At 36.1% G+C, this 11,263-nt stretch overlaps 2 protein-coding genes across 6 annotated transcripts; one reads left to right on the top strand and one right to left on the bottom strand.

The window, feature by feature from the left end:
* Nucleotides 1-1,230: 1,230 nt before the first annotated feature.
* LOC113321680 (mediator of RNA polymerase II transcription subunit 27-like) lies at nt 1,231-5,608 on the bottom strand. The gene is made up of 7 exons (XM_026569584.1): nt 5,233-5,608; nt 4,196-4,361; nt 3,622-4,081; nt 2,238-2,297; nt 2,023-2,091; nt 1,902-1,945; nt 1,231-1,796 (listed from the first exon to the last, which is right to left on the bottom strand). Exons 1-7 carry the CDS (start codon nt 5,591-5,593, stop codon nt 1,610-1,612), a joined length of 1,347 nt encoding a protein of 448 aa, XP_026425369.1. The 5' UTR covers nt 5,594-5,608; the 3' UTR covers nt 1,231-1,609.
* A 118-nt stretch (nt 5,609-5,726) lies between these two features.
* On the top strand, nt 5,727-11,034 carry LOC113321681 (probable lysophospholipase BODYGUARD 4). 5 transcript variants are annotated; one of them, XM_026569588.1, is made up of 8 exons: nt 5,727-5,873; nt 6,473-6,697; nt 6,787-6,834; nt 8,381-8,451; nt 9,109-9,422; nt 9,519-9,889; nt 9,964-10,160; nt 10,380-11,034. In XM_026569588.1, exons 5-8 carry the CDS (start codon nt 9,254-9,256, stop codon nt 10,708-10,710), a joined length of 1,068 nt encoding a protein of 355 aa, XP_026425373.1. In that variant the 5' UTR covers nt 5,727-5,873; nt 6,473-6,697; nt 6,787-6,834; nt 8,381-8,451; nt 9,109-9,253; the 3' UTR covers nt 10,711-11,034. The 5 variants fall into 5 exon arrangements, with proteins under 5 accessions (XP_026425373.1, XP_026425374.1, XP_026425372.1 ...); XM_026569589.1 differs by lacking the exon at nt 6,473-6,697; XM_026569587.1 differs by lacking the exon at nt 6,473-6,697 and having other exon boundaries at nt 5,727-5,882.
* The last annotated feature ends 229 nt before the right edge of the window (nt 11,035-11,263 follow it).

Raw genomic sequence — 11,263 nt, 5'->3', positions numbered from 1 at the left:
TGTCCAAACTTCACTAAGAAAGTTGATGGTGAAATATTAGAAATTGATGGGTTGTTATAAGAATATTTATAATTGATTTCAACTAGGTTGATTGAAGACATGCAACCTTAAAATCTTTTTCCTTTCTTAATTAGAAATAACAAATTGAATCTTATCTGGTGCGGGTTTTGTTAGTTAACAATAAAGAAGCACATAATTATCCGATACGGCTACAGTGGCATGACTAATTATCAGATATGGCTACAGTGGCATGAGTAACATTAGTTCCATGTCTCCTTCTCTATCATGATACTGCAGACCCTGCACCTCACTCTGCTGTCTAGAAAGAGAGGAAAATAAAGATTTGATACATCTGGTTTTAAAGAAGAAAAGATATTGGTGAGATCAATAAAGATGTACCACCTCTCTGCCAAAAAAAGAAAAATGATGCAGTAAAAAGTGAGTATTTCTTGTTTGTTTACAATATTAATGATAAGAGAGAGCCAGCCTTAATTGTTAGCATGCACCAATTGGTTTATGGTTTTGAAATAGGATGGACTTCTTATCAAAAACCCCATTTATGGTAAGCTGGAGTTGGTTATTGAAGAGACACAACCTTGTTGCTTCTGTCTAATTTCAGAAAGAGAGAGAAAGCGATAGAGATTTGGTTTCATTGCAGTTGCAGAGAGGATCTTCGCAAAACCCACACTCTCTGTTGCATGAACCTCTTAGCTGACATTTTTGCACGTGTTAATCCACGCATGATGTGCATCACACGTAGACATCTAACACAAGAATCTACAAGAACATGTACTAGTTTACTGATGGATTTGATGAAACGTGTGTGTAGTAGGTATTCTTGTATTTATAATCAGTGATGGTATGGGATCAGAGAAAACGAACCAAATTTGTTGTAACGTTAGGCAGCAAGGAATAACAATAACTCGCCAAAAAAGAAAAGGAATAACAGACACCATTGTCATGTTGTGTTCGTTCTCTTGAGACTGCAGGTTGATTGATGATTGCATGTTTCAGTGCACAATCGACAATGCATTGGTACACATCTCGTCACTGACAAGTGATCAAGTATTCTACAATGCCTTAGGGTTTTATTACTTGGACCTCTCTGATTTGATTGACTAGGCAAACCGACGTATATATAGCTTGGCTAATGGTGTCACTCCATTTAGGTTTTGGAACTGAGCAAATACAAACTCATAAAAACCCTATGATGATGATGATAATTGATGATAAGCTGTAACTAGGAGTGCAAATTATCTATTGAAGATGATCAAACTGTGGCAACATTGGTTTGTGACAACATCACATAGCTCACTCTCATGGGAAAACATCTTTCTTTTTTACAAGAGGAAAAAAAACCTTTGAAAGACTAGTCCTTTGGATCCTCTCTCCATCAAGGGCCCAAACAAGCAGGAGCTGTCAAGGTGTGTATGTAGAACATACACCGGGGTAGCTACAATCTAAACTGTTAAGAGAAAAGAAAGGTGCGTTGAAAATTGGGACCTGAAGCGATGCTTTGGTTGCTTGCAATGCTAAACCTTGGGACCTGAACTAGTGCATTTGTTGCATTCACACACCATATATCATATAAACCAGCAATCTGTTTGGATCAGTCCTCGTCAGAGGAACACCCAATGTGATAAGCTTTGATGAGATTTGGATCCTGATCATTTGTAGCGAGTGTTGATTGGATTGATGATGAGATTTCAGATGCAGAAGAATGGTGATAAGATCGTTTAACAGGAGGCAGGATTATAGCAGATATCTTATCCATTCTCAGCAGCCGCTTGCATTTACTGCAACACATAATCAACAAGTTGTAAATGAATAACTCTAAGGCCTTTGTGCAAACATAATGCACAACTAGATAAAGAAAACATGAGTTGAGACACTGTTGATACCTGCACGGTGAAGTGAATAGAGTTTGATAGCTGCAGATCCAATGCTGAAAAGGATATCAGAGGGTCAGAGGAATTAAAACTGGCTGATGCGCACTAGCTAGTTTTTAGAGGGAAGGAGTACCAAAAGAAGATATAATGCCGAATCAGGTCTTTTGCCAAGAAAAACCTGCAAAGCCCTAGCAGCATGCTCCTGCAATGGTTAGAAGAAAAGAGATCCAAAAGATGCAAGCATTATTAACTGCACATAAATCCCTCTAACTCAGCCCAAGGTAAAAGGGAAGCGTCAAGTTGTAAGGAAAACACAAAAGAAAAAAGAAAAATAAGTGCATTTCTTACTGTTAAATGCCTAAACACATGATAGCCTGAGAAACCCCTTGCATGTATATAGCTGCCTTCCTATGAGGTGAAGAAAAAAAGAAGCAATATTAACCAACTTTTGATAGAGATTTTGGTTGAATAGCAACATTTGAGCTGAGATACGAATAACAAATATTGGAAGATGTAATGTTTATGTTAACAACGAAGTAGGTTTGCGTCGTTATCTTGCAGTAGTGATAGAGGATAAAGATGATATGCAAGTATCCTTAAGCCGTTATGAACATATCTTGAAAGCAGTGGCGGACCTAAAATATTTACCCAGGGGGGCAAATATTTAAATACAAGAACAGAATATATTGGTACTAGTTTACTACTTAAAAATTGAGTCCCACATTGTAACTGTACCCTAGTTCTTGTTACACTTACGCTGCTCGAGGAAATCATAGTGATAAAATCATTTTAAAGTCCAAAGATAAGTTCAAAACTTAATGGAGTAAACGTAAAGGATACACAGTTATACATGCACATACAGTTAATGACTATTGAAACCAAGAAACTATATCTAATAACTATCGAACATATGTAGTAAGTCCTCAATCAAAAGCAGAAACAAAAATGATCGTTTACAAGATTAATGAATTGACTGGGGGTCAGAAATCCCCACTTGCCTGCCCCTGCTTGGTAGTTTGTCGTGTTTTATCTTTGAAAAAAAGGGATATGAGCATCCCAAGTATGTAGAGAACAAAAAAAGTGCCAACTCAAGCAAGATTATATCTAAACTAAACTTATAAAGATGCCTTGTAAAAGAAATTTGGATAGCCAACATGAAACCCATAATCAGCAGAATGAAACCCAAGTGACACAAATTGCACATACAATCATAAGCTGTGTTGTGCTACAGGAAATGCAAGTGGTTATGGATTATACAGGTAAGAACTAGTTTTCGTCGTCATCTTGCAGTATGTAAAAATGATATGCAAGTATCACGATTACGAAGGTGTCCTGGAAGTTTGTCATGGTTTATCTACAACAAAGGGATATGTACAAACAATCAGAAGTTTTGTTATGTTAAAAGAAATACAGGAGGTTATGGATTATGCAGGTAAGAACTAGCCTGCGTCGTTGACTTGCAGTATGCAGCTTGATGGAGTATAGAGGTTATATAGAAGTATCTAAACAAAAGGATATGGGCATCCCAAGCATGTCTAAGGAATAAAAGAAGTAACTGTTTAAGCAAGATAATCACAAAATTAAACTAACGCCTTCTCACAGAATTTAGAGAGCAATCATGAAACCCAATATTTGGAGAGATGAAACTCAAGCAACAACGTGAAAACTAGGGAACTTAGATTATAACTTTTGTTAGCTAACGGAGGCTGATAATTAGTTAAACACACATTACCTCGTCTGGTGAAAAGAATGCCACTGCATCAGGGACTACAGACCCGGCTGGATGTAATGACACTATAGCTCTGAAAACAGAAGGAAGAAACAACTCAATAACGGCAGCTTGATCTGCAGGCGCAGCCCCTAACGAACCTGTGTTTTGTCTATCCTGTTTGTCTACGGGATTCCCAATTGATGAATTCGTCAATGAGGAGGCTCTTTTTAACCAGTCTAGACGTTGGTATGTAAACACTCTAACATTAGGAGCCTGTTTATCCAAACGTGTTAGAACATCAGACAAGGTTTTGTCATCACTAAGTTCGCTCAGCTCTTCCTTATGCCCCAAAACTGAACCATGGGGACCACATTGCCTTTTTGAACTTCCAGATTCTGAACCAGAAGTCTCGCCTGATGAATCATCACCAAGATGCGGAAAGAATCGTTTTTTCTGATCCGTAAAAGCCTTAAGAGCAAGCCTACAAACAATTAACAGAAACAAGAATTACGCTATTGGCATCTTTTGTCCTCAATCACCTTGAACATTTACTACACATATCGTACTCCTATTATATCAAACTTCCTCAACCTACCTGGTTCTATCAACAGCAGATGCACCAGCTTGGCCAGCAAGTTGACGTTTCCAAGCATATGCAACAACAGCACCATCAGGACAAACGAGGGGCATGTGCAAACCCCAAGAATTACTTCGTGATTTAAGAGATTCATTCAGAACTCCAGACTCTTCCAGTTGCTTTCCTAACAAATTAGAGTTCACCATTAAAAAGTGCAAGATTTTACCTGGTTCAAATATACGCACATCCTCTATATAATGAAGACAATGACGAGTTCTGCAGGAACAATAAAAGGAAGCAACAAAGTGACTTCTCAATCTAGTGTAGGCATACATAAAATCATGCCCCTCTAATACCCCATAGCAATCTATGATAGCCTTCCTGAATATATGGAACTTGATACAAGACTCATTGAATACATCGCAGCTGTAGATTTTGCGGTACAAGAATTTCAGAAAGCTTAAACATTTTTAGCGTAGGTTTTTGATTTAAGAACGACTCCAGGTATAAAGCATCCTAATAGCGGATCATCCTCCCCTAACTGGAATCTGACTCTTGACACTTAGCTATCAATCAAAGGGATCGAGTTGTCCTTTCCATCAGTCACAGATTTAGGTGGAGATGGTACAGTCCCCACATTTTAGAAACCGCATAATTTCACTAAGTCTAATTCATCCTTAATTTGATAGGTGTTAGAAGCTACTTTGTTCAACACAAATTCCAAAGCAGGTTTCTACAAGTTTTCAGCAATATTTCCTTTACAGACCATTATGGTACTGAACTAAGTGCTCGGTGTTACGAGCTCTGAGTTGTATGAGTAGGGTTAATAGAAGATTTCTAAGTGGTATACCTGAAATTTCCAAATACTAATGCTAAAATCATACATACTTCCTATCACCTTTAGGTCAATTCAACCTTGTATTCAAAGTTCATACCAAGCCAGTGATTCTCAAAACCCAGAATTGAATGAGCAAACCCTAAGCACACGATCCATTCTAGGGTTTAAAAATTCCCAACAAACACGAAAATATAGGGTACTTTATGAAAGCAATTACCGACGTTTCGAAGATCTTGAAGGTGTTTACGCATCGAAGCTTCTTCATTTAATATTAAATGTATGGGTTTATTAGTTTGATGAGGTTGTGCTGCAACAAAGAGTGCTTCAAGAATTCTATCGGCTCCTAACCTAATATCTGCTATTAAACGAGCTGCACTTGATAATCTCTCCATAGCTAATGCTACTTGTTTAGGTGGTGCTTCTCCTGTCGATTCTACAGTCTCCATTGTTTCTTGTTGCTGGTTCGCTATCGTCGATGGCTGCTGTTGAAGCATCTTCCTCACTCGCTCGTCGTTCTCAGGAAGTGGAGGCGTAGAGGTTTCCCGTAGAACCAGATTTGAATAATAAATCTCAACCATTCCGTGCCAGGTTAAGTCACATGTGTGGGATCACTCATGCGAAAAAAAAAGGAATTGGATGTCCATCCAAGGTTTATGAAAAGGGTGAAACGGTAAAAGTCTATGATCGCTCGCTCGGCTCGAGAAATTTTAAATTAAGTAGAATCGTGATGATTTTTTGTTAAGAAACTTACATTAGGGTGAGTTAAATCAAGAATGGAGAGTGAGAAAGAGAAATTTAGGTGGAGAAATTGTGCATATGACAGATTAATAGAAGAAGGCGAAGGATTGATAAGAAGAGGTAAAACCAGTAAGTGAAATTCCACCATTTTGTCCTTGACACAACTGTTTTGAGATTTTAATTAAAACTCTTTGCATGTGTAGTTTAAGGGATAATATTGATAATTTGTGACAAAGAAATACTCTCAAGTTCACAAGGATAATTAAGAGAAGTGTTAAAAGAATTTCAATCCAAAATTAAGTTTTTTTATTGTTTGATCGTTAAAAAAAGTTCAAGATTTTCAAGTTGAGGAATTAAGGTTTTTATATGCAGCGATGATTTTGGATTATTACATACTTGATTGGAGGAGAATCTAGCAATTTGGAAGTCTTTTCAATAAAAAACTTTCAATAAATTAGAAGATGTCAATAAAAAACTTTCAATAATTTTTTTTGACCAAATCTGAATTGAGATTAAGTTTCTGCATTTGCAGGTTAGGGTTATTTATAAGTTGTGCTTGAAGTTATGGTATCACAAATCAAAACCCTAGTTTTAGCTAGTTTTGGAAATTGCCAACTATATGATGAGATGAAATTCGTTTAAAATGCGTAGCAGGTGCTAAAACTGCCATATCTCCATCTTGAACCAGAAAAATGATACTCTGTACCATTATTTTGAAGGTCTGGTAGTCACGTTATAAGCTCAAGGGTTTCAATGGTTGTATGTATTGGTAAGATAGCATGGATACTCGAAAAAGCCAAGTATATAGTAGTATATTGCATGGGTTGTGTGAGAAAAAGGGGTACAGGTTAATACATCGGTTGTATGTATGTATTGGTAAAATGGCATGGATACTTGATGGAGTCAAGTATATTGCATGGGTTGTGTGAGAAATAGGGGTACAGGTTAATACATTGCTATCACTCATTTTCTTTTGATATATTTTTGCTGTCCTGGAGAAGTTAAGGTTTTAACCAAATTCTTAAATGTGTAGGTTTGTAAATTATGAAGTTGGATTTGGAGTTCAAGTAAATATATCAAGGTAAATTTTAACTAGTACTAAGTTGAAAATGTGCTCTTTTTGGTGATCAGATTTATGATTTTATTAGAAAAACAAAATATGAGCATATCTTAGCATTAGCTGTTGTATCTACTCCAACATGAATTGATCCTTGATCGAAGATGGTTTTTGCTTGATGGACGTGGAAAATTATTTTGGATGATGTTATGATCTCAGTGTTAACTTGAATTACTTGTATGATGTTGAGCGATGTTTCTTGATCAAGTTGAATTAAAAAATATCACTTGGTTTGTTGAATTAAAAAATAGCACTTGGTTGAGATGGTGACCCATCACCTTAGTTGAAGCATACTTCTAATGACACCCAATATTGATTTGTTAATTGAAATTGATTAAATCATATGCATGATACGTAGTTTGCGTGTCTCGGCAAAGATGGCTTATGCATTGCCTCAACTGAAATATATACTAATTTAATTTGATTCAGTTGTATCCCAGATGTATGGTTTGCGTGTCTCAAACCATTATGTTAGTTGAATATGCATGTAAAGTTAATAGAAATATTTGGTCCTTATTGGATATTGCTGAATACTTATTTGTTTTGGGTTATCATATTATGTTTAATTAGCAAATTGTCCGATAAAGACATGTAATTGTTATTTTATGCTAACATGCATATATGACCAATGCAATGAATTAAGAGTTGGGACACGCAAATTACGCATTGCACATACGACTTACACAAGTTGAGTTAACCTTGTTAATAATCAATATTAGATGTCATCAACTATGTACTCAAAGTTAAAAGTGATTGCGTTGATGTGCGACATTTAATTTAATTTGATGAAGACTCGTTCATCTGCATGTGTTTTGTTCAACTGCATAGATATGTTTTATTTATTTTTTATTAGTGTCTTGTAAGTTGTTAACTGTCTATATTAGCAAGAAGCAGTGTTTTATTGCAACAGATATACAGTTATATTGTAGAATGAATAACTTTATAAATGCACATATTATTTAAAAACCGCTGGCAATTCAATTAATTGTACATGTAAGCAACACCGTAGATAGTCTGACAGTTATATTTCTGTGTAAACAATCAGTTCTTGTAAATAGCGAGACACGCCTTTTCATTTCATACAGACCAGTAACTTTCAAATTGAAATAATCTTATGCAAACTCGCTGGATACACTACGTGCTTACGACACTGCTAATTTGACAGCCAAAACATATGGTAAAGTAGCTTAACCTATTAAGCCTGATTGAGAAGTTATGTAAAAGTCAGACTACTTATTGGTCTAAATAAGATTGAGAATGCGTCTACAATTTAAGGATATTGAAAGACTTTTTGAAAGTCTTTTATATTTTAGTCCCTTTCACAGAAAAGAATAAAATAGATAGTGGACTTTTTTCACTAATCGGGCGTTAAGTAGCTGTGGTCCTTGGAACATCAGTGCTTCTTCTTCTTTTTTTGAATGCTTTTGGAACAAGTTGTACTTGAATGTTTCTTTCTTTCGAGGTTTTGACTTTAGAAGAACTGCACCACTTTTTTTTTCCGGTTATGCAGGAATACCACCAAGCACATGGTTTTTGCTAGGTTCTCACTACCTAAAGTTGGTTTGCTTATTGGTATAGAAGGTGAGGTAACTCTAGTTTAACTTCTTATATCAACCAGTTGCTAGATAACATGAGACGATGTGTAGTTTTTATTATTTGGTGCTTGAATGTGTAGTCTTTATTATTCAAGTCTCAAGCTGCTACACTGTTCCGTATCTGCATATTTTTCTGCGATAATTAGTTATAAATACTGGATGAGAGATAGGTAATTCTGACCGTTTTCTTAAATCATTGAAGGTTATGTTTGTCTGAGTTTGCCATACACTGAGTAGTCGGAGTAGGTGTTAAGTGCATTTTTAGAACCCAGCTATTGAGAAACCATGATTTGTTCTTCCAGATACAGGCACCCAACAATTTGATAAGGGCCACCACTGTTACTTGTGAATATTAAAACGTTTTATTGGATAAGAAAGGTGCTTGACGTGGCATAACGGTCATCACCATTTCCCCTTGTGTTCAAGAATCAAAGACTCAAGAGCTCTATAAAAACAAAGACTCCTATTACAGGCCAAAACAAACCAATCACCTTCTAAGCTAAAAGACGATGAAGACTCCGTCTCCATTTGTAGTACCTATAAAATTGCCTAGAATATTTTCCAAAACCCTAATCACAGCAATCAGTTACATTGTATTTGCATTCCTTGATTTATTAGACATTGTGTTATGCTTGTTTTATAGATTTATTGATGGAGTCAAAGAAGGAAGCACACACCTCTGTTACTGTAAGAACAGGGGTACACAGAGAAAGTATGTTAATGGTGAAAGTGAAGAAGACACCGAACTCTCTGAGACTTTTTTCGAAAGAAAAAACATTTTTAGAGAGATGGGTTTTTTTAAATTGACAAAAGAGAATGAGGAGGGTTTAATCAAGAAAGAGGGGTCTGTAATGGTGAAAAATAGATGGTCTGATTGTAAGTGTGAATCTTGTCTTTCATGGCAGAAATTTGAAGATCAGAATCTTCATGTGGCTGTTAAACAACCATCACCAATAGGTACTGACTCAACACCAAATCGTACTTCATTCTTTGAATGCGAAATCTTGGATTTGAAAACAATATTCTGATTTCTCAATTTATTTTTGTCTACAGAAAATTTAGAGTCAGCTGAAAATGTGATATTTTTACATGGGTTTCTCTCTTCTTCGTATCTTTGGACGGAAAATGTGTTCCTTAATCTCTCTCAAAATGGGAATCAGAATTGCAGGTTGTTCGCAGTGGATCTCTTAGGGTTCGGAAAGAGTCCCAAACCAAGTGACTGTTTTTATACAATTAGCGATCACTTAGAAATGGTTGAGAAATCTGTGATCAATCAGTTTCAATTGGGTTCGTTCCATTTAGTTGCTCACTCTATGGGATGTATCATTGCATTGGGAATAGCTGCTAAGTACCAAAAATCAGTGAAATCAATAACCCTGATTGCTCCTGTGAGTACAATCGCAGTTTACCACTGTTTTGGCAGGGTATGTTGTGTGCAAGCAAAACATTTTATGGCTTATTTTCAGGGGACTGATTACTGTTGTTATTGATATTTCAGCCTTACTTTCCTTCATCAAAAGAGCAAGCAAGTTTAAATGCACTCAATAGACTTGCTGAGAGGAAAATATGGCCACCGCTGTTGTTTGGCTCTTCAGTTATGTCCTGGTATGAACATGTAGGGAGAAGCATTTGTTTCATTATTTGCAGAAATCATAGAACATGGAAATGGCTTCTCAAGCTAGTCACTAGAAAAAGGTAAAATTCATTAAATTTTAATTCATTAAGCACTTCATAAAAGAATAAGAAAAATGTGGATGTTTCATATGTATCAGTTTATGGACGAATTTGTTTGTTGAGAAGTAGTTGATTAGATTGAAAATGCATACAGTTAAGCTGGGATCTTACGCCAATTCAGCAATATGAATGCCTAAAAGTAATCTCTCACCAGTATTATGTCTGTGCATGTGTTTTCAGGGAGCTTTCATTTCTGTTCATGGACTTGACTAGGCACACACATCATTCAGCTTGGCATACCATGCATAATGTAATATGTGGAGGAGCAAAATTAATAGACAGGTATCTCGAGGCTGTGAATTCGTCAGAACTCATGCTAACAGTTATTCAAGGTGATAAAGATGAAGTAGTTCCTTCAGAGTGCATTCACAATATAAAGTTGAAGGTGCCTTCTGCAGAGATTAGGATAATCCCTGATGCTAATCACAATTCCCCAATTCTCGATAGGAAAGAGGATTTTTGTAGGGATTTAGAACACATTTGGTTTTCTTCTACGGAGAAGTACAAGTAGAAAATTTTGTAGTCACGGATTTAGATCAACAGTCAAAGAGGCTACGCTGATGAAAATTAACTAATAGGGGTTGTTTTTTTCATTCTTGACATTGGTTGGGGTGGTTCCTAAGTTTATCATCTTCATTTGTGGACTGATTGAACTCACTTCGAGTTATGTTGAGCACTCAAACATAGTTCCATAGAAATTTGGGCACATGATACATCTCTGTTTAACTTCTGGTTTTTTCTACACACCGATTTCCCCATATGCCATATATTTGTATTTATTTTCGGCATGGAGAAGTTGCAATACTCAATACAGTGTGGCATTTCCGTTTATCCAGACATGGGTTTTAGCTCTTAACTTCCATTTCAGTCATTGAAACATTCTTAGAAGACGACAATAGCCGTTCTCACAAACTATTAGTTTATAAGCAATTTTCAAGTGATCGAATGATCAATACGAAACATTCCGAGCCTACATCAAATGACTGTCTCACACAATCATGTAAAATGTTACCAGGTGATTATAATATAATCATCTTTTGATTTTCGTCAAGAATAATGATGAA

Source organism: Papaver somniferum, chromosome 11, assembly GCF_003573695.1.
Source record: "Papaver somniferum cultivar HN1 chromosome 11, ASM357369v1, whole genome shotgun sequence".
Taxonomy (NCBI): domain Eukaryota; kingdom Viridiplantae; phylum Streptophyta; class Magnoliopsida; order Ranunculales; family Papaveraceae; genus Papaver; species Papaver somniferum.
The sequence above is the reverse complement of the archived record's forward strand: the minus strand, read 5'-3'. Positions and strand labels throughout refer to the sequence as shown.

Excerpts from the sequence above, each read along its gene's own strand:
- LOC113321681 (XM_026569585.1), top strand. The coding sequence starts at position 8,975 with ATGAAGACTCCGTCTCCATTTGTAGTACCTATAAAATTGCCTAGAATA. Across the intron at positions 9,890-9,963 it reads TTTACCACTGTTTTGGCAGG|CCTTACTTTCCTTCATCAAA; the intron begins GTATGTTGTGTG and ends TTGATATTTCAG. Across the intron at positions 10,161-10,379 it reads AAGCTAGTCACTAGAAAAAG|GGAGCTTTCATTTCTGTTCA; the intron begins GTAAAATTCATT and ends ATGTGTTTTCAG.
- LOC113321680 (XM_026569584.1), bottom strand. The coding sequence starts at position 5,593 with ATGGTTGAGATTTATTATTCAAATCTGGTTCTACGGGAAACCTCTACG. Across the intron at positions 4,082-4,195 it reads TCTGCTGTTGATAGAACCAG|GCTTGCTCTTAAGGCTTTTA; the intron begins GTAGGTTGAGGA and ends AATTGTTTGTAG. Across the intron at positions 2,092-2,237 it reads ATGTGTTTAGGCATTTAACA|GAGCATGCTGCTAGGGCTTT; the intron begins GTAAGAAATGCA and ends TAACCATTGCAG.